General features: G+C 33.4%; 2 protein-coding genes across 2 annotated transcripts; one reads left to right on the top strand and one right to left on the bottom strand.

Moving 5' to 3' along the window:
* Positions 1 to 2,390: 2,390 nt before the first annotated feature.
* LOC132306730 (uncharacterized) lies at positions 2,391 to 8,155 on the top strand. The gene is made up of 4 exons (XM_059804257.1): positions 2,391 to 2,718; positions 3,763 to 3,993; positions 6,418 to 7,629; positions 7,719 to 8,155. Exon 3 carries the CDS (start codon positions 6,427 to 6,429, stop codon positions 7,609 to 7,611), a length of 1,185 nt encoding a protein of 394 aa, XP_059660240.1. The 5' UTR covers positions 2,391 to 2,718; positions 3,763 to 3,993; positions 6,418 to 6,426; the 3' UTR covers positions 7,612 to 7,629; positions 7,719 to 8,155.
* A 1,334-nt stretch (positions 8,156 to 9,489) lies between these two features.
* On the bottom strand, positions 9,490 to 16,768 carry LOC132306729 (3-ketoacyl CoA thiolase 1, peroxisomal-like). Its single transcript, XM_059804255.1, has 14 exons — positions 16,470 to 16,768; positions 15,229 to 15,305; positions 15,024 to 15,108; positions 14,729 to 14,855; positions 14,287 to 14,385; positions 14,133 to 14,200; positions 13,937 to 14,044; positions 13,770 to 13,847; positions 13,554 to 13,686; positions 13,355 to 13,451; positions 11,465 to 11,588; positions 11,272 to 11,380; positions 10,000 to 10,083; positions 9,490 to 9,904 (listed from the first exon to the last, which is right to left on the bottom strand). The coding sequence occupies exons 1-14, from the start codon at positions 16,560 to 16,562 to the stop codon at positions 9,795 to 9,797; spliced, it is 1,392 nt and encodes a 463-aa protein (XP_059660238.1). The 5' UTR covers positions 16,563 to 16,768; the 3' UTR covers positions 9,490 to 9,794.
* Positions 16,769 to 19,229: the final 2,461 nt, after the last annotated feature.

Genomic DNA, 19,229 nt, shown 5'->3' with positions numbered 1-19,229 from the left:
GCAATTCTGAATTTATTCACTTAAGTTCCAGAAGTAATAAAAAAGAATGAATTAAAAGTTCTAAATATATTAGCAGTTCTGAATGTGTTGGTTAACTTGATTTATTGTTGTATATTTGGATTTTGAAATATGAATATTTCTGTAGCAAGAAAGAAAAAAAAAAAAAAGAAAAAAAAGAAAGAAGAAGAACCGTGGAACCGAACCGAACAAAACTAGTTTATCATGATTTGGTTTAATTTATTTGGTCAAATAGTTCGGTTTGGTTCTAGATTTTCTGGAACAGTTATGATCGATAGTTAAAAAAAAAAAAAACACTAAAAAATTGGTCCAAGCCAAATCGTGTACACCCCAATATTTTTTATCGTTTTTGTTTGGTTTTATAAAAGAGCTAGAATGAGACGAGGCACCACCTTATCTTGTTTAAGAGATGAGGAAGGAGGGAGATTGTTTATATTGAGTTTTATCTAATAATTGTGAAGGGTAATATTGTAATTTAAAATTTGTTTAAGAAGTCTTACTTCTCTTCCTTCGTTCTTGCATCCAAATTTGGAAGAATAATGACTCCTCTATCCTCTATTTTCTTCCCTTGGTGTCTTCTCAATAAAGTTTGTTTTTCCCTTCCCATATCTTCCTGGCCTCCACCCCTTCCCACCAAACGGACCATTAAAGAAAAAATTCTTTTAAGAACCTAATTTTTCCATAAATATTTTTTATAAAAAGCATAAGAAAATTTTAATTTCTTGAGAATTTTTTTTTTTTAAATTTATAATAATAACCTTTCTTTTATGGTAAGTTTCGTACTATTATAATCATAAAATAGTACCATATTCCTATAATTTTATTGAAAAAAAAAATCATGCTAATCAAATATCCCATTAAAAATTTATTTTACTTTCATTCACTTCACTATTTTTTATTTTTATTTTTTTAATTTTTACGTTCACTTCCTACTATCATTTTCCATCTAATTAAAGAACCTTTTTATTTTCTTCCAAATTCATGTCTTACAATTGTTACCCAACTACCAACACCATTGGATTACTCTCCTTTTTTCCTATCAAACAAAATTGGTGTAATTTCGATTGATAGCTAGAAGAATACTTCAATTATGTTTCAAACTCATAAAATTTTTAGGTGAATTTATTTTATTTTATTTTTAATTTTTATCATCAAATAATCATACATTATTAATAAAATAATACATAAATCATGGAAAATTTTATTGTTAATTAATCTTAGCATTGAACATACTTACCTATCTGTGTTCGCCCACTACTGTGACGATAATATAAAAAAATGTGTATTTAAATATTATTAAATGGTCATATCTATCTTTAAAATAAGTACGATAATTTAATGCTATATAAAAACCCACAATAACCTCGTGACTACCCTCACCATCTTCTCCCTTATACGATTATTAAAATAACCTCCTTACAGTATACTGTGTCTGTATTTTTATTTTTCTATTCGTAAAATTATATATATTGTGTTCATATAATTTCACCTACTTGTACAAGAGGTCATTTATTAATTATATTATTTCAAAATAGAAGTTTTATTGATAGCATTATACTCGTAATATCCATCTTTTTCTCTTACTGTATTTTTACTAACTATTCTTACATTGTTGTTTTTTCAATCGTATCACAAATTAGAAGTGTGATGAAATGAACTCATGTTTGAAAAAAATATCATAAAATATTTTTAAAGTTGCATATTTATTTGTTTCGATCAGGACATTTAATAAAATAATTATTTATAAAGTATAATATGATACAGTTATGACATGCCATTTACAAAACCATTAATTTTGTTACTAACTGAAAAAATGAATAGTAAGTTAGTTAACATATATGTTAATTGCACATCATTTCAAAATTAATTATTTCTTCTAATATAATGTTAAAAGCAATGTAAGCATATATACGTGCATATATATATATATATATATATATATATATATATAGGGTAATGATTTTTACTTGAAGACCATTAAATATGATTACCATTAATGTAAGACACTTAACACACTTATTATATAATTAAGTTTAAAATTTGTAAGAAAAATTGAAGGTTCTTTTATTAACATATATTTTTTTCTTTCACCAAACACATTTTAATAAAACATATGCATGTGTATATACATGTTAAACTACGTACCTTAACCTAATTTTTTTTTTTTTTTTTTAATTTTTGTTATATTTATATATAATGCAAATCACGAATTTTTGTTGAATGGATTTTGAAAAATGTCTTATTTTCCATATAATTTTTTTTTTATAATTGTTATATGTGCTCGGTGGTAAATTATGAATCTTACAAACATTCTAACACCACCGTCCACGAAAAGGGCAAAAAACAATAATAATAAAAAAAATGTTTCATGGTTTCTTTCTTCCTCCCACCCTTCCACTTTCCATTTCCTTTTCTTTTCGCTTGCTTTCCAAACACAGTACAAACGACTGCACCCCAATTGTCCAAAAACTCTCTCCCCTATTTTAATTTTTTTCATTTTCTTAATTTATTTTTATTGGTCGTCGGTTATAAATAAAACGAGTCCCACCCCCTAATTTTTCAACCCGATTTCCTTGTATCCGTCTCTAAATTTCGTCAAAAGTTTCAGTAATTATTCAATATATATAGTTTGATATTTTCAGAGAATTCTTAATCTCGTAGGGACAAAGCGTGACGAACTCAAATTCTTCCAAAGCTATTGTAATTCCCCACTTTCATGTCTTAATTTTCATCTAGGGTTTTGATTAATTTTTGTTGCCTCCGATCTAATTTCATATTTTTTTGATTCAATTGTTGTGGATGTTGACGCACATATCTATGTTATATGCATATATTCCTTTAATCCAAAATAAAGGAACGATCTTTTCAGTGTCTCTAGGTGGGTTAGGGTTTGAGTTCAAAACTGGTATGATATTTTTTTTAGGATGCCATGTTTTGCTTTCAGAATTTATTTTCTGAAATTGAATGTGCATTTGAAATGAAAAATAAGTTGAATCTCAAAAAACCCACTTCAATTTAGTCATGTATCAGTTTCCGTTTTTCTCAAATATAAATATGATCAGATATCAAATTAAGGAGCGTGAATAATCATCTTGACATGGTGTGTGTTTTATACTTTTTTATAATTTGATCTCTGATTATATATATATATATATATATATATATATATATATATATATAATCATTACAATCTAATAGACAAGGATGACTATATGGCAGTTTGTAAAGCATTTTACTCACTCTATCCCTATTTTTACCATTATTAAAGATCAGGTGGATTTATTGCCGATTAGTACTGGATTTTGCGTTAGGTTTAAAAAATTTTGGGGTTTATATTTTGGAGATCCTGTACCCTTTGATCCCCCATTTGTGATTTTTATCAGGGGATGATGATCAATGTTTAATTTGTTTTTCTCCATGCATATATTTTTAGTTGGAGGTTTTTTGGTTCAATTACATGAAATTTAATTTAGATTTGTTTATGGTTATAGTGTTATACTTTATCGAATTAGAGCTACAACGTTTTTCTCATGCTCTTGTTAAGTTCTAGATTGAGATGGTTTGCAGTTTGAACATGACCATCACTTGTATTCTGCGGATAGAACTGCAGGTTTTGGGTCTCATCGAGATAAAATTGACTATTTTTTAATAAAATATATGTTGTACCCTCTTTTTCAATTTGTAAATATAGATTTGAGATATTGTGCAGATGATCATCACTTCTGTTCTGCGGTATAACTGCAGGTTTTAGGACTCATTGGTGATTGAGGCCAAGTACGGTCCATAGTTATTTTTTCAAGGATGTATTTCTTGAAGATCCGTAGGACTGTGCATTACTGAATTATCTATAGATGCTCTGGAGCATTGCGTGAAGGCTTGCTTTCCAGTATACTACAAATATCATGTGTTAACTCTTATCAGTGTCATAAAGAATCAGAGCTTCCAGTAGGAAAATATTTTCACTGCCTTCACTTGGTGAGTATTCATGAAGTGAATGATATTTTGTTGATTCCATATTTTTTATTTCGACCCTATGAATTATGCATCAACATTATCTGATCTGCTCTGTTTGAAGATTAATCCCAATTTTTATGACTTCATTTCTATATCACAACTGAGTAATTTGGCAGTTCACCTGTTTTTTCTTTTAAATGTTCGTGGTTTACATTTATGTTCATTTAGTACATGGATCATAGTTGTTATGAATTCTACTTGGGTGATGAACTGCGATGGGCAGAGGAATGGTTAGGTGATATGTATTATGTAAAGTAAACCTTTGGGGTTTGCTGTTTGTGATAGTGGCAAGTTAGTTTCAAGATCATGGTTGATTTGCTATCTCTTATAGAAGGGCGTGAAGGACTTAACTTTAAATGCAGCTCTCTATCTCATTAGGTTTTAAACAACAGAATATATATATTAGGAATATATATATTATTAAATTTGATACCTTGGAATTGAGATGTAAACATGTAATGTTCCAGATTTGTGTGATATGAGGTGCAGATTGCTTTGATTAATAGTATGCTATGGCAAGCTTGTTTTTTATATTACGTGATGAGGTTGGACAATGAAGTTGTTGGAAAATGAAGAAAGAGTAGGTGACACAGATGGATGGTTGTTATTTGTGGAACATTATAAAAATAAAAAATGTAAGGGAATTTCTAAAAGTTGGGTCCAAATACAAATAGTGAATTTTTTTTTTTTTTTTTGGGGAAAATTATTTTCTGGCCACATTCTACTTAGTTTCTTACGGGATTAAAACTTTAGGTGGATCTGTTTTGTGGTTATTTGCTTATATAAGTTCTGTTAATGGAAGCATATGACTGCCTTCACCACTCAGGTGGATTCAGAAGCACATGCACTAGTAGTGCTTTCCACTTACCTATTTTGGGGAAGGAAAAGTGGTTGTGGTGATTTGGCGTCAAGAACGTTATGATTAATTTATCAATATAGATTCAAGAAATGTTGTAATTTAAATCTGAAAAGTTAGGGCAAAACCTGAATTTTAGTAATTAAAATCTGAATGCAGAGGGAGTTGGCAAGGTTCTGATATGGATATGTGGGGCACTTAACTTTTAAGGCATACCTATATCATATATGGGTTACTTTTTATTGTATGCATATTGATAATTGAATTACTTAAGCTAACTTAACAAATCCTTTTTACATCTAGAAATTTTGTTACCAGTGTTTTACTTTGCAACAATTTCTGACAACAATAGTTTGTATGATTGCAAAAGTTTTTTTCTTTTTTATCTTTTGTCTTTTCTCCTTAACAAATAGAATTCAGTGTTAAATTTTTTTATTTAGCAGTAATTCTAAGAAGTGATAGATGTTAAATTGGCTCCTTTTGTGGTAAGGAATTTTTTCCTTTGCTTCATGGTGATAAGGGCTCACATGATCATTATTAATCTTTGAGTGGATGATAATGATTATTTGTCAGAAGGAGGTCTTCAATACTTTGGGGAAGCATAGAGGACAAAAAGGGTAGAGAAGGATCAAGTTTGGAGGTTGACTAGGCTTTTATATTTTTTTATTTATTTTCTAAGAGTTTGAGTTTGTATAGTCTTTTAATTAAATTTTATTTGATTTTAAGATAGAAAATAATTTCACTGAGTTTCAAAAGGGAAATTTTTTTTCTGGTTAAGTCATGTGGAATGTTGAGTAGATTTCCTTTTCTTCCCTATGTGTTCTGGTATATATTAATCTTGAGCCATAAATTCTACATTGAATTAGCTTTCTACAATTTGGAAACACTATAGATACCCTTTACATGCCCTATAATAATCTTTCTAACCATACGGTGTTGCTAGTGCTGTGTTACTGATAAGGAATTTCTTCTGAGTTTGGAATGTTAGGGCTTAGAAGAGAAAGAAGTGCTCTCTAAATCTGCTCTTTATTTTTTGAACAAAATTATTTCTTGGAGTTTAGCCTCAACAATGTGTTGGAATCAAATTCTTTTGGGAATTTGGATTTCAAAAATAAAGGAAATGAAATCTCATTAATGTGTTTTCAACAAACCGCAATTCAGAATATTAGAATAGGGGTAGAGTTGAGTAAACTTCTAAGGATACTTTATTTATTTCCAGATACCATGAGATCTGACCATTTTTTCATGGTATTTTTTAAAAAGACTCAACTGCTAAGGATACTTAAGTTATTTCAAGATCTGATAGAATCCCGACCATTTTTTAATGGTATTTAAAAATACCTTCTTTTTTTTTTTTTTTAATCATTTTAAATTCCTTTAAATACAATCCCATTTGAAATCCATGCCATTTTAAACAATAGAAAACGCAGCATTTCAAATGGTCCATGCCATTTGTTTCATTTGCTTTGCACAATATAAGTCAAGAGCTGGTGTACTGATCATTTAATGTTTTGAGTAACATACTACAGTGCACGTAGATGGCTAGTAGAAAAAGAAGCATTTCAAATGGTTCGGATATCCATGCTCTCCACAAGGAATGGGATGAAGCTTCATGCCCCATATGCATGGACCACCCGCATAATGCTGTTCTCCTCAAATGCAGTTCACATGCAAAGGGTTGCAGATCTTACATTTGTGACACAAGCTACCGGCATTCAAATTGTCTGGACCGATTTAAAAAACTCAGAGCTGATAACAGGAACAGTCTGTTGACACCTAATTTATTACCTTCAAATCAACAGAGTTCTATTGATATTTCTGATAGTGGTAGTTTGGGTTTGAGAACTACAAGTGCTTTGATTGAAGCTAATGGAGATCACAATCTAAGGGAGAACCACACTGTAGCATCTGTTGGTTTGCCTGGAGGAACTGGTGAAAGTGGAATCGATGATGCAGATAGGCGTTTGGAAATGCAAGAAGGCATGTTTGAAACTCGGAATTCTGAGTCTTCACTGGGAAGGCTTGAACTTGAAGAGAACAATGGGGAGAGTTTGCCAGACTCTAGATTGAGTTTGAGGTGCCCCTTGTGCCGTGGAACTGTTTTGGGCTATGAAATTGTAGAAGAGGCCAGAAAGTACCTCAACTTGAAGCCCCGAAGCTGTTCTCGCGAATCATGTTCATTCTCTGGTAACTACAGGGAATTGTGTCGGCACGCTAGGAGAGCTCACCCAACGGCCCGACCTGCTGACATTGACCAATCGAGACTACGAAGTTGGCGACGCCTTGAGCATCAGAGAGAATATGGTGATCTTGTCAGTGCCATTCGGTCAGCAATGCCAGGTGCCGTTGTGCTTGGGGACTATGTTATTGAAAATGGAGATAGACCACCTGGTGAAAGAGAAAGAGGTTCAGGTGAAGCTAATGGGCCATGGTGGACTACTTTTTTCTTGTTTCAGATGATTGGCTCTATGGATTCTGCCGCTGAGCGAAGGGGAAGCAGGTCAAGAGCTTGGACAAGACACCGACGCTCAACAGGAGCTTTATCTGGACGCAGGTTTCTATGGGGTGAAAATCTGTTGGGTCTACAAGACGATGACGACGACGATGAAGATGATGATGACCTCGACTTGAATATATTAAGTGACATGGGCGAAGATGTGTCTCCAATCCCAAGAAGGCGTCGGCGGTTGACACGTTCTAGGTCAGATGAAGACGAGTCGTAAGATTGTCAGCACTTCCTGGTATTTTAGTGTCCTTGGACATAAATTTGGTTTTACTTGAGGAACTCTTATTCAGATTGCCTTTATCTGACCTTCTTGGTATTTCACAGCGTTATGCAGACTGCCCTTTAACAGCCAGGACTCTTTATGTGAGTTGGGAGCCCTGATGCCGAAATCCATTAGCTCAACCAGCGAAGGGTGAACAGAGAAAGGTACGGATGTAGATCAGTTCATTTGAATGGGGGTTTCTTGTCTGTTGTGCGAGGGCTACTTCATTCCTGGAAAAGGGTACAGAGAATACAAGAAAAGTGGATTTGTCACCTAGAACTGGGATTAGATGGCAGTCTTAAGAGTCTTAACTTCAGAACTATATGAATTTCTATTCAGATTTGATGTCTAATAGTCATTGTTGAACTCATGTTATTTGCACCTCTCTCCCTCCCTCCCCTAAGTGGGTGAAAGAGGTGGTGTTTGTCTTTGCAGCACAATCATGCAGTTGTATTTATGGCTTTGAGAATAAAATTTAAATAATGTGCTAGTTGTTGCTTGAGAACATTGGCATAGTCCTTTATGAATGAATCTTTTCATGGCTTTGGAGTGGTATTCTAAGATGGATCATCCCTCCTCCTCCTTGTGTGTGTGTTGTGTTTGAAGTGTTGTGGTTGCTCATTTATTGATAACACAGATTGTGGGAGGAAAAGAACTGAGGCAAGTGCCTTGGCTTTCTCATTCTCTTTTCTGAAGGAGAACATTAGAATTCCCCAATTATCTACATATGTTTTGGTGTCTCTTCTCACTTCTCTTGTAGTGCTTGGTTCCATGCAATGGCAGTAGTGAAAATTTGGAGAAGGAAATGATTGGATCGATAGAAGAAGTATTCATTATATCAGGACGATGGTGATCATGGACTTGGTAGTCTCTGATTACTTTTTGTCTATATAGGTTCAAAGTATAATTTAGGGTCATTGCAATATGTGAAGCACTCACCATATGCTGCCATCCAAGCAGTTGTTATGTTACTAGTGGGACAATACAACCCATATTTTCTTGGCTGAATGCATTCATTAAACAGGGTGTATCTCGTGTCACTGCCTCTGAATTTGGCCTCACTAGATGGATAAGTAGAATATGCCATCCTCTGTGTGTGTGTGTGTGTGTGTGTTGGGGGCTTCTACTCCTTTATACGCACGCAACACATAAATTTGCCTTAGCCTCCCATTCCCTGATTGCTTCGGGGAGTGCCAATATAGTAGGATCATATGCAGCCCTCATTGAGGCCAACCCACAGTGCAGTGAATGCAGTCAGCCAGCTGAGACCGATGAGGCTTGTCGCCTGTGGTTTGTCAAGCACGTTACTGCCGGTAGTTCCACTCATTGGCTTGTCGTGGCCATGGGTGAGAATGCAGAGGATGTGGTGCGAGAGATTGAATGAATGGACGAGTTTTGGAGGTGAAGTCGTGCATTCTTGTGACTATAGGTTGGTGATAAGTTCTCTAGAAAGGATGTTCTTGTTGTGGGTTATGGTAATTAGGGCATAAAAGTCTCTTGATCTTTGCAACCACGTCAAGTCATCAATGGTGATTCTAAGCTTTGTTAAGTTATCGATATAGAGTTTGGTCAATTTTCCTTTCAATGAAACTAAAGCCATGAAGTTTAATGATAATAGGATTTGTTATTGGCTTTGATCTACAGGTTAATTTACTAACCATGAAATTTAACTCACATTTGAATTGTTTGCTATGATGATAAAATGTCTGTGTTTACTCTATCCCTCCGTACATATGATATTAATAGAAACATTTGTGAGGGCTTAACCTTCTTTTGAAGAAAATAAAAAAAGAAAAGGAAATATTCTTCTTTTCAATAAAAAAGAGGGAAAAAGAAAAGAAAAGAGAGAGCTTCATTATTACATACTTTTCCAATTAACCTGTTTCTGATGCATTCTTGCATATTATACCTGTTTAAAATAAACACATTTTGAGATGACACACGACACATATTGATTTCATTATGAAAAATAACAGTATACAAACATTACAACAAAATGCATAGGGTAACTGCAGAATTATTGCTGTTTACTCGAACTTCGGTTGAAATGTTGAAAATGTACCAATCTTGAAGAGAGCTACATTAATTCCAAGGCCGGAAGCAAAGGGATTGATTATATCCATCACAAGAATGTGTTTTTATTGGCAATCCTTTGATAAAAGATTGTTACTTCTGACCATTCGAGCGTTACACAGGTCATCAACAGAGTCCCCTCTTTCAAAAACAGCTGCAGCCCCCATGCCTGAGCCTGCAGAAGTAGATGCGCGTTAATGTTCAATTTTGAACATGTCACTAAAAAGAAAAGATGGCAATACTTTTGTGTAGAGAGAGAGAGAGATGTACCTATGCACATGGAAATCACACCAAAACGACAGTCCTTGCCACGGCGCTTCATCTCATGCAGTAAAGTTGCAACACATCGGGCACCTGAAACAGGCAGATAACAGGTGGTTCTAACTCAAGAATTTTCTTTTCACTCTGCTCTCAAGTGTATAACTAAATGACACAAGAAAAGTTTCCAGATGAGAATAATCTTCAAAAGATCGACATTACATCAACTAAATGACACCTGACTTAATAGAAGACAGAATTCTGTCTCATTTCGGAGTTGTCATGTTTTCAGAAATTTATCTGGAAATATTTAAAAACCCGACATTGCTTTTCTAACTTGATTAGTTTATTTATTTATTTTGTTGGGTGGGATGAAAACTAAACAATTCAAAGAACATTGGCAATGACATTTATGAATGTGTACGCCCCAAATTTACAATCTTAAAATAACAAGAGCCTACATCTGCTCAACATCTGAACAAATGAAGAACATCAAACTTATTACATCGAATCAAGCATGGGCCATTTGTTCTTGGCTTCATCCAAAATTGGTTCAAGTTTCATTCATGAATGCAAACAGCTCCAGCCCAAATAAAATTAGGTGCAGGGTTAGGCATATGAAATTTATATGTTTTATAGCTAAAGTTAGAGCAACTGTCTACCCATGAACTAATAATTAATCTTATGCTGGATTTTTATGTGTGTCGTTACATATCAAGCAAGTAAATGCAGTCAAATCAGCTATAAAGGTGCTGAACCCAAGCCTAGATTAGTTTCGTGGACCTTGAGAATAAGATATGTCGATGAGATTCTGGTAAACTAGTGAATCATTATCAACCATAGAATAGCCTGTGATACTCCTCAAAAATGTGAGACTCACCTTTTGCAACTTGTACAAATCATTTTTCTATTCAAATCTATTTTTTTGTCTTGGAAGAGGAATCAATGCTATTAGGTGTAATTCCAAACTCTTGACATAGGATGAAGTAGAGTCTATCTACATGATTCAGACAGAGTCAGCATATGCAAGTAAGAGGTGGAAGAACGAGATTCAAGCGTTAGGTATCACGTAATTGCTTGCCCAAGGATAACAAACATTAATGTACAACGAAATTGTAAAAGGTGAACATACAATGGAAACATACTTGTATAGTTACAAGTGTCAACATGCAGATACACATAAAAGTTGCCTGAGTTTTGGTGGAATGTGGAAACATAAATAGTTCTACAAGTGCTTTTCAAACCACAAGCTCTCATATCTCTACAAGATGTAATTAAACATACCTGTAGCGCCCAAAGGATGCCCAAGAGCCATTGCACCTCCATTAACATTGACTTTTTCTGGATCAAGCTCCAGTTTTTTACAGCTATATACAAATTGGGATGCAAATGCCTGCACAAAGAAAACATTGTATACCGCACATTTCTTATGTTTTACTATAACATAAAAGTTATAGTCACGAAATTAACAAAGTACCTCATTTATTTCAAACAAGTCAATATCATCAAGCTCCAGACTAGCGGCCTTCACCGCAGCTGGAATTGCAACAGCTGGACCAATACCCATAACAGCTGGATCCACCCCAACAGCAGCAAAACTCCTGCACGAGTAGCACAAATTGGCATTCTAAACACCACCAAATCAAATTTAAAACTATTAAAAATGTGGATATCTTCCTTTCTCAAGAAAATTTAAGCAAGTTCAATTTTTCTCTTAATAATCATTCAGGCCTCTGAAATGACGTAAAAACTTTTATATAATATTATCAAAAGAAGTTCCGTAATTCACTCTGCGCTTTTCCTATCACCATCCCTGTGGCAGTATATCCTTAATTTACCTTACCTTTTTTAACCCTTCGATTCCTAAGTTTACCTACTGAATTGTTTATTTGAGATGGTAGGCATTGCATTTCCCTTTCCAATTGATGCAGCATTACAAGCTCTATATAAAATTGCCCATTATTTTTTTAATTGTTGATCAAGGAGGTTGATCCTTTGCGATGTAAAGGCATCCTGAAGAGATACCGCAAGTAAGGCTCGCATCCGAGCATTTTGAGCATTCAGAATGTTGACATAGGAACAAATTATTCACAAAGAAAGTGTTCTTCAGTTCTATTGTGTGCCTTTAGTTCCAAGCAGTTTTTACTTAATTATGAGATTCGGTTCTTTTTTTTAAAGGTTTTCACAAAATTATCTTGCATCAGCCCAAAACACGTTACTGTTTTCTGTTAAACACTTAAACTATTACATAAGATAAAACTCCAACATTATTCTTTTTTAATATGTAAGACACACTCAGACACCCACTCTATCCCAATCAGGACTTGAACCCTCAACCTCCTTTTTGACATGCGGAGAGGTACCACTTATGCTAATGCTTGGCAATAGCTCCAACATATTTCTCTACACGGGAAACAGTTTTCTGTAAAAGAAACCACAGCTGATATTGTGAAGCCAACATAAGTATCAATTGAAGTTGAGAGCTGCCACTGACATCTCCAGAATGAATTTTCTTTCAACAAATACTTCGATACAAGGAAGACTGCCAATTTTTTGTGTCTAAGCAGAGTATATTGTTTGGATTTTTAAATTGCTACTCCAGCCACCACACTCAGTTCTTTGATCCTGCTTCAACAGATTTTACAACCGTTCCACTGAAAGCATCCCTAGTGAAGTCAATACTGAAACTGATGTTATACCATGGAAATTCTGTGGTGGTGCAGTAGATCACCTCCAAGTCGAAGACTCCAAATCATTAGAAAGACATTGACCTAGATTGACAAAATTGGAGACCAAGATATTATGGAAGAAAGTCCAAATCTTATTTTTGAAATGTGGAACGTCTAATAAAATGAAGGTCGCAGTTCGTGATGTAACAGCAATGGAGGTTTCAGGATAATATAACTGTACCGGAAAGAACTCCAGGGATTAAAGGCAACAGGGGAAAATTCCTAGCAGATGTTCAAACTCGGAAATGACCTTGAATTTGACATGTTCCTGCAAGTTTCTTTAACTAAAACTGGTAAATGGAGACTAGTTCTTTGTGCTTTTCTTTTTCTTTTTCTTCCTTTTCATTTGAATACTTTTTGACGATTCAAACAGAACACCAGATGAATTCAAGCCAAGCAATATATAATGACATAGAATATATAATTGAGCTAAAAAAAAAAGAAAAAGAAACGCATTTACACACAACAAGGACTAGATTAATTATAGTTCATGAAATCCTTTAACCAGCCCAATCCATTTAATTCATGGTTTGATTACTTCAAAACAAGTAATATTGTATGAGTGGGTGTCAAGAGCCACATATTATTTTATTAATTCTAAATTCAGGTCATATATCCCTTTTGAGGAAATAACATACCTGAACACACCAAGGATTGGAAGTCCCTTCCGCATAGCCAGACTTCTCTTCATGAGGAGGACTGCACCAGCACCATCACTCACCTGACTAGCATTCCCTAGAAAATCAACCAGGAATTACTCAGCTAAAAAATTAAATGCATGGTATCAAGTAATGTTCTCTAAAACAATTAATTTTGAAGTATGCCATTATTGCATACCGGCAGTGGTGGTCCCGTCCTTTTTGAATGCAGGCTTCAACTTCGCCAGAGCTGCCATAGTTGTATTTGGCCTAATGCCATCATCCACAGAAATAGTAACAGGCTTCTCCTCTCCAGTTTTTGGGTCCACAATCTTTGAGAAATGTTCATGAGTTAGAAACTATTAAGGAAAAATTAAAGAAATCTTTTAAATGAAAGAATTCAGCTTCAATCAACCTTTGTATAAACTGGGACAATTTCATCTTTGAATTTTCCAGATGCAGTTGCTGCAGCAGCACGCTGATGAGATATAACCTATAGATACAAATCTGAGGGGTTAAAATTTTCCTAGGAAAATTCTGCGTCGGGAAATAAAATTACATAAATAGATATCTGGAACTCACAGCAGCCTGGTCTTGCTCTTGCCTTGTCACACCATAGCGTTGTGCAACATTTTCAGAAGTAATCCCCATAGGAAGAAGACAATCTCGAGCTTGTACAAAACTCTCCACCTGTTAACAACATAATATCCGGTTGAAGAAACCTTTTTTTTTTTCCTTAACCAAACAGATTTACAATAAAATCAGAGATCAAACATACTCTTGGGTTGGGTTTGAGAGACCTGCCAATCTGATCTAATGTCATGCACTCTATTCCGGCCCCAATGCCTGTATTCAAATAATGAAAATCGAAGACAAAGATGAAGTAATCACATATAATAAATGTATTCACTGGTTTTACTCTCAAGTCTTACCTATATCATAAAATCCAGCTTTTATGGAGGCAACTACATCAGCAACTGCCTGGAGGCCAGATGAACATTGCCTGTTGACGGTTCTGATGGGCACCGTTTCTGGACAAAACAGATAAATCATACATCCATAAACAAAAATTACAAAACTAGAAGGGGCTTTTTAGACACAGCATGTAACAAAATTATGTCAAATTGTTTTTCATTTTTTGAATAAATCAATTTTTTAAACATATTTGTTTTTCACTTTTTTGTTTTAAAAATTGTAATATCAAATCAGTGGTTGGTCCAGTTTAAAGACCAGTTAGTGTGCAAGGCTTCATATACTATGCAAATGCAATTGAATCAATCATTTCTATGTGGATTACAAAGGCCTATAAGAATTTTCATGGATGCATGCACCATGCAGAAATAGAAAGGGTCGGAGAACACAACATTAAAGTACCAGGAAAACCAGCATAGAATGCTGCCATTCTGCATTCAGTTGCTCTTTGCGAACCTGGTGCCAAAACTGTACCAACTACTATATCCCCCACCTCACTTGGGCTCACATTTGTTTTCTCTATCAATGCCTACAGTGACAAATAATCACATGAGAAAGGTACAAGTGCATAAAATGATAAAACCCCAACACTACACTTCTAATTTTCGAACCCAATTAAACTCTGAGAAACTCTTTTCGGCTCATCAACAAAAATCACATACTCATCTTAGCAAGAGTATAAGTCAGGGCATCTAACCTTCAAAACAGGAGCAAGTAGATCATCAGGAAGGGTGTCCTTGAAACCCCCACGTTTAGATTTGCAAATGGCAGTCCGATATGCACTGTTAAACAGGAGTTATGCAAAAAAGTATTCAGAAAAAAGTCAAATAAATCAAATACAGAGATTTTTGGAAAGGACAGTGTGATTGGATGTCCATATGTTGCAAATGAAATTATCTTACGCCACAATGACAACATCATCTCCAAAAGCAGCTGTCCGATTATAAGCAGCACTATCCCCAGCCAAACAAATTGAAGCCTGATAAAAATAAAAAAGTAAAAATAATAAAATAATTGATGTTAGAGAATGAGATCCGAACCAAGAGTCTTAATCAACACAAAGAAACGAATATCATTACAGTTTGGTAAACCAGTTGAAACCGTATTAGTTTCTGAATGAAGCCTTTGTAGTGCAGAGTGACGGTTTAGGCAAATCCTGGAACTTGGATTTGGTAACAACTTGGTAACAATAACTTAAGAATTCAGTGGAGTACATCTATAGAGATTTTTATATTAACAATTTACATATGATAGATCATATTGTTGCTTACAAAAAAAATCTAATATACCACAGTTTTTTTTCCCTTTCAAAAACGACAAATTCTAACATATCACATTCTATTTTTTGTATGCAAACAACTGAATGAATTCAATTTAGTTATGTTATTCCGAAAAACACCTCATAGAGATAAATATAGTACAACTCCGTGAATTCAAATTAGCAAGAAATTAGTGCACATCCTATTCCTGAATTCAAAATGGACCCCTTTGGCTTCTTGGAGTACAACAATTAAAACTTTTTGAAGATGAAAAATGGGGGAAGATTGCACTGTGTGTATCTTCACCAGCTTCTGGTCGTCAACAATTTTTTTCCCCTATAGGTTCCGGGTCCTCACACTGGCTTCAAATGGGAAAATCAACATCCCCCAACCAGTTGGTTGAGCGATAAATTCACCATATACAAAGCTAAAAGATACTATTGGTATAGAAAATAAATTTACAAGCAAATTAGAAATAAAAAATTCATAATTAATGCCATCCATTATATCATTGTACCAGTAAAACCTTGATTCCCATAATAAACATAAGCATAATTTGTATCTATAGTTCATCTAGAATTTACACACATATAAAAACTAAAACAAAGTAGAGAAGTACAAGTAGCCAAAAGATAACATAATATTTTAATCATTCAACACACACACATATAGATATATATAATGAGAATTTCGACATAAATCAGAAAAATCAAACATAGCTAAGAAAACCCCATTAGAAAACAATCATTATTTGGCCATAACACAATCCAATTAATCCATCAGAAAGTCTATAGGATTGACAATTAATATGCTAAGTGAACATCATTAACATAGCAATCTATGGGTTGATGAATAGATAGATAGATACAAGTAGAGGGACTTACAGAGAGGGAAGATTCACGGGTTTGATGAGAAAAAGAAGAAGTGGGTCGAAGGTGTTCCAGCAGAACTCTCTGTCTGTTTATAGCTTTCTCCATTCCTCCCTTTCAATTTTCTCTCTCTAAAACACACACTCTCTCTCTCTAAAAAATATATATCTTTTAGGTGCCTGATTTGGAAGCGAGAAGAATATAAATAGAAGAGAATGGCAGACCCTGAACTAACTAAGAAAGTTATATCCCCGAAATTGAATGGAAAATGATAGTAGCAAGGACCAGACATTGAGTAATTACTATGAAAGTTGGGAGAAGACATGTCCACGATTTCCACGTTATTGGACTGACAAACGTGAGGCAAGTGTGAATTCACATGGACTCCGCTCACACTTGGGTTGATCACATGCCAGACAAACACAACAAAACATTAAAATTAATTAATTAATTACTTCTAAAACTTCCCATTATTATTTATTTATTATTATTATTATTTTTTTTGTCAAACTCTCATTATCGTTATCATTAAAAAAAAATTTGTATAGTGTTATACTTTTTAGAATGTTTTATAATTCAACAGAGACATATATAGTTCCACAATCATATACACCAAATAAGTATTAAAAAAAATTACTAAGAATGATTTAAGGATGTGTTCGACTGTATGGAATTGAAGTTTTGAAGTTAAAATTTATAAAATTTGAGAAAAATAATTAAAAAAGTTGTTAAAAAAATTACTAAGAATGATCTAAGATGTGTTTGGCGGTATGAAATTAAAAATTTGAAAAATTTGAAAAAAATAATTAAAAAAATTGAACTAATTTTTTTAGAATTTTACTAATTATAATTTTAAAATTTCAATTTCATATAATCAAACATACCTAAAAGAATTTGAAATCCCGACCTTTACAATGATAAGACGATAGACTTTTGCCATTAGTCTTTCAAATTCTTTTTGAAAGAATTTCTTTCTACTTCTTTTTAATTGTCATTGTGGGGTCTTGTTGGCACTAAGAGATGGCTTATAAAAGATTAGGTCTCTTTGTTTCCAAGAAATTCTAGATTTGATTAAACAATTTTTTAGTCCCAAAGCACCCATTAGAAAGTTGTTTAAAGTAAACTTGGTCAACCTCATGTGGAATTTTTTCTGGTTAGGTAATTACTTATACCAAAAATTATTTTATGATCCGAAAATTTATGGTCTGATTAATTTTTTATTTGTGTATTAAATTGTGATCCACCTTATTCATAAATATTTGCAAATTTATATGTACGATTAGTTATTAAATATTTACAAATTGCAAAAAAAGTGACTCACAACCATTTCTTCCTGAACCTTTTTTTTTTTTTTTTGTAACGTTGTAGTAGCATCCTAACCAGAACATGCAATATATGTAAAATATAAGATTAAAGTTGTATAAAAGAATAATAAATGTTAGTTTGGTTTCTCATCTCTCTTTTTCAATACCCGCCTAACCAAAACATGCAACATATGTTTAATGAAGTTAAATCTGTGTCCAATTGTTTTCCTTTGAACATCCGCCTATATGATAGCATACAATATATGTCTGTCTGATTCGATTATGATGAGATTATTTATTGATTCGAATTGTTCAAATATGAGATTATTTATTGATTCGATCCGATAATCTATCGGGTTGTCTATGAATACATTTATATTTGACTTGTTATTAATTGAATATGTAATTCAATAATTTGAAGCATTAGGAATATAATTTTTGTTAAAACATAATATTAAAAGAGATTGGTAAACAATAATTAAAAAAGAGACATAAGTGGAGAAGTCAAATAAGTTAGATTTTCGACTCTTCGTTAACGGAAGAAAACACTAACAAGTTGAAAAAAAAAAAAAACAGCCCGGAAGGAAAAAAATGATAATTGTAAATATGTTTATATCCTGTTATATACTGTATTATATTATGTTACATGAGATTATTATAAAAAAAAATTTTAAAAAGTAAAACATATGACTTTTTAGCTAACACAAAATGAAATTTAGATAGTTAATAGTTATCGAATTAAATTTTCAATATATATTCAAATTATTACATTGGATTCAAATTAAAATATAGTTTCATTGATTGGCCAAGTTGTGAATGATATGTCAAATGTTAAAGTTTTTTACAATTTTTTTCTTTTTTCTTTGAAGATGGTTTGATCCCACCAAAAAATAAACATAAAAAATATATTACACAGTCACACTTATTGTTTTCTGGTTGGTTTGTAACTTTTTTTCAAGGATCCGACATCATTACACGTCTTTACGAATCGATCGGTTTACATTCATATTAACCCGAGTCCGTTATATCGTACTGCAATCGCAACGGATACCCGCCACTGACAACCATCGTCTCACCATACAACAAATAATTGCTCGATGTGTTAAGACAGACCACAAGCTATTCTGGACCATTGTTTCAATGCTATTCTTGGTGACACAACAAGAGCCAAAACAAGAATTCTATCTAGTAGGTATATGTGCCCTTTTATTGAAAAAATCCTACTCCAACTTGGAGTTCCACACGCATATATCATAGAATGGCTACTTCAACCTCCTAACTTCGAGAAAATAGTTAGGTTACTATTTAAGGTCGACCAAATAATAACAGCCAAATTGTGTTTTTGGCCTTTAGAATCCACGCGCAACCAAAAACATTACTCGTTTTGATCAGGTGACCATAAGAATAATTTTTCATTAGGTACCATAACTAAAATGTTCATGTGAAGCCAAAACCAAATAATAAATAATGA

The sequence above is a fragment of the Cornus florida genome, unplaced genomic scaffold (assembly GCF_030987335.1).
Source record: "Cornus florida cultivar Cherokee Brave unplaced genomic scaffold, ASM3098733v1 CherokeeBrave_3.0.0_Hap2_Chr05, whole genome shotgun sequence".
In the NCBI taxonomy this organism is placed as follows: Eukaryota; Viridiplantae; Streptophyta; class Magnoliopsida; order Cornales; family Cornaceae; genus Cornus; species Cornus florida.
Note: the sequence above shows the minus strand (reverse complement) of the source record. Positions and strands in the feature narration are given on the sequence as shown.

Excerpts from the sequence above, each read along its gene's own strand:
- LOC132306730 (XM_059804257.1), top strand. The coding sequence starts at position 6,427 with ATGGCTAGTAGAAAAAGAAGCATTTCAAATGGTTCGGATATCCATGCT.
- LOC132306729 (XM_059804255.1), bottom strand. The coding sequence starts at position 16,562 with ATGGAGAAAGCTATAAACAGACAGAGAGTTCTGCTGGAACACCTTCGA. Across the intron at positions 13,848-13,936 it reads AAGAGCAAGACCAGGCTGCT|GTTATATCTCATCAGCGTGC; the intron begins GTGAGTTCCAGA and ends TTGTATCTATAG. Across the intron at positions 13,452-13,553 it reads GGACGGGACCACCACTGCCG|GGAATGCTAGTCAGGTGAGT; the intron begins GTATGCAATAAT and ends TTGATTTTCTAG.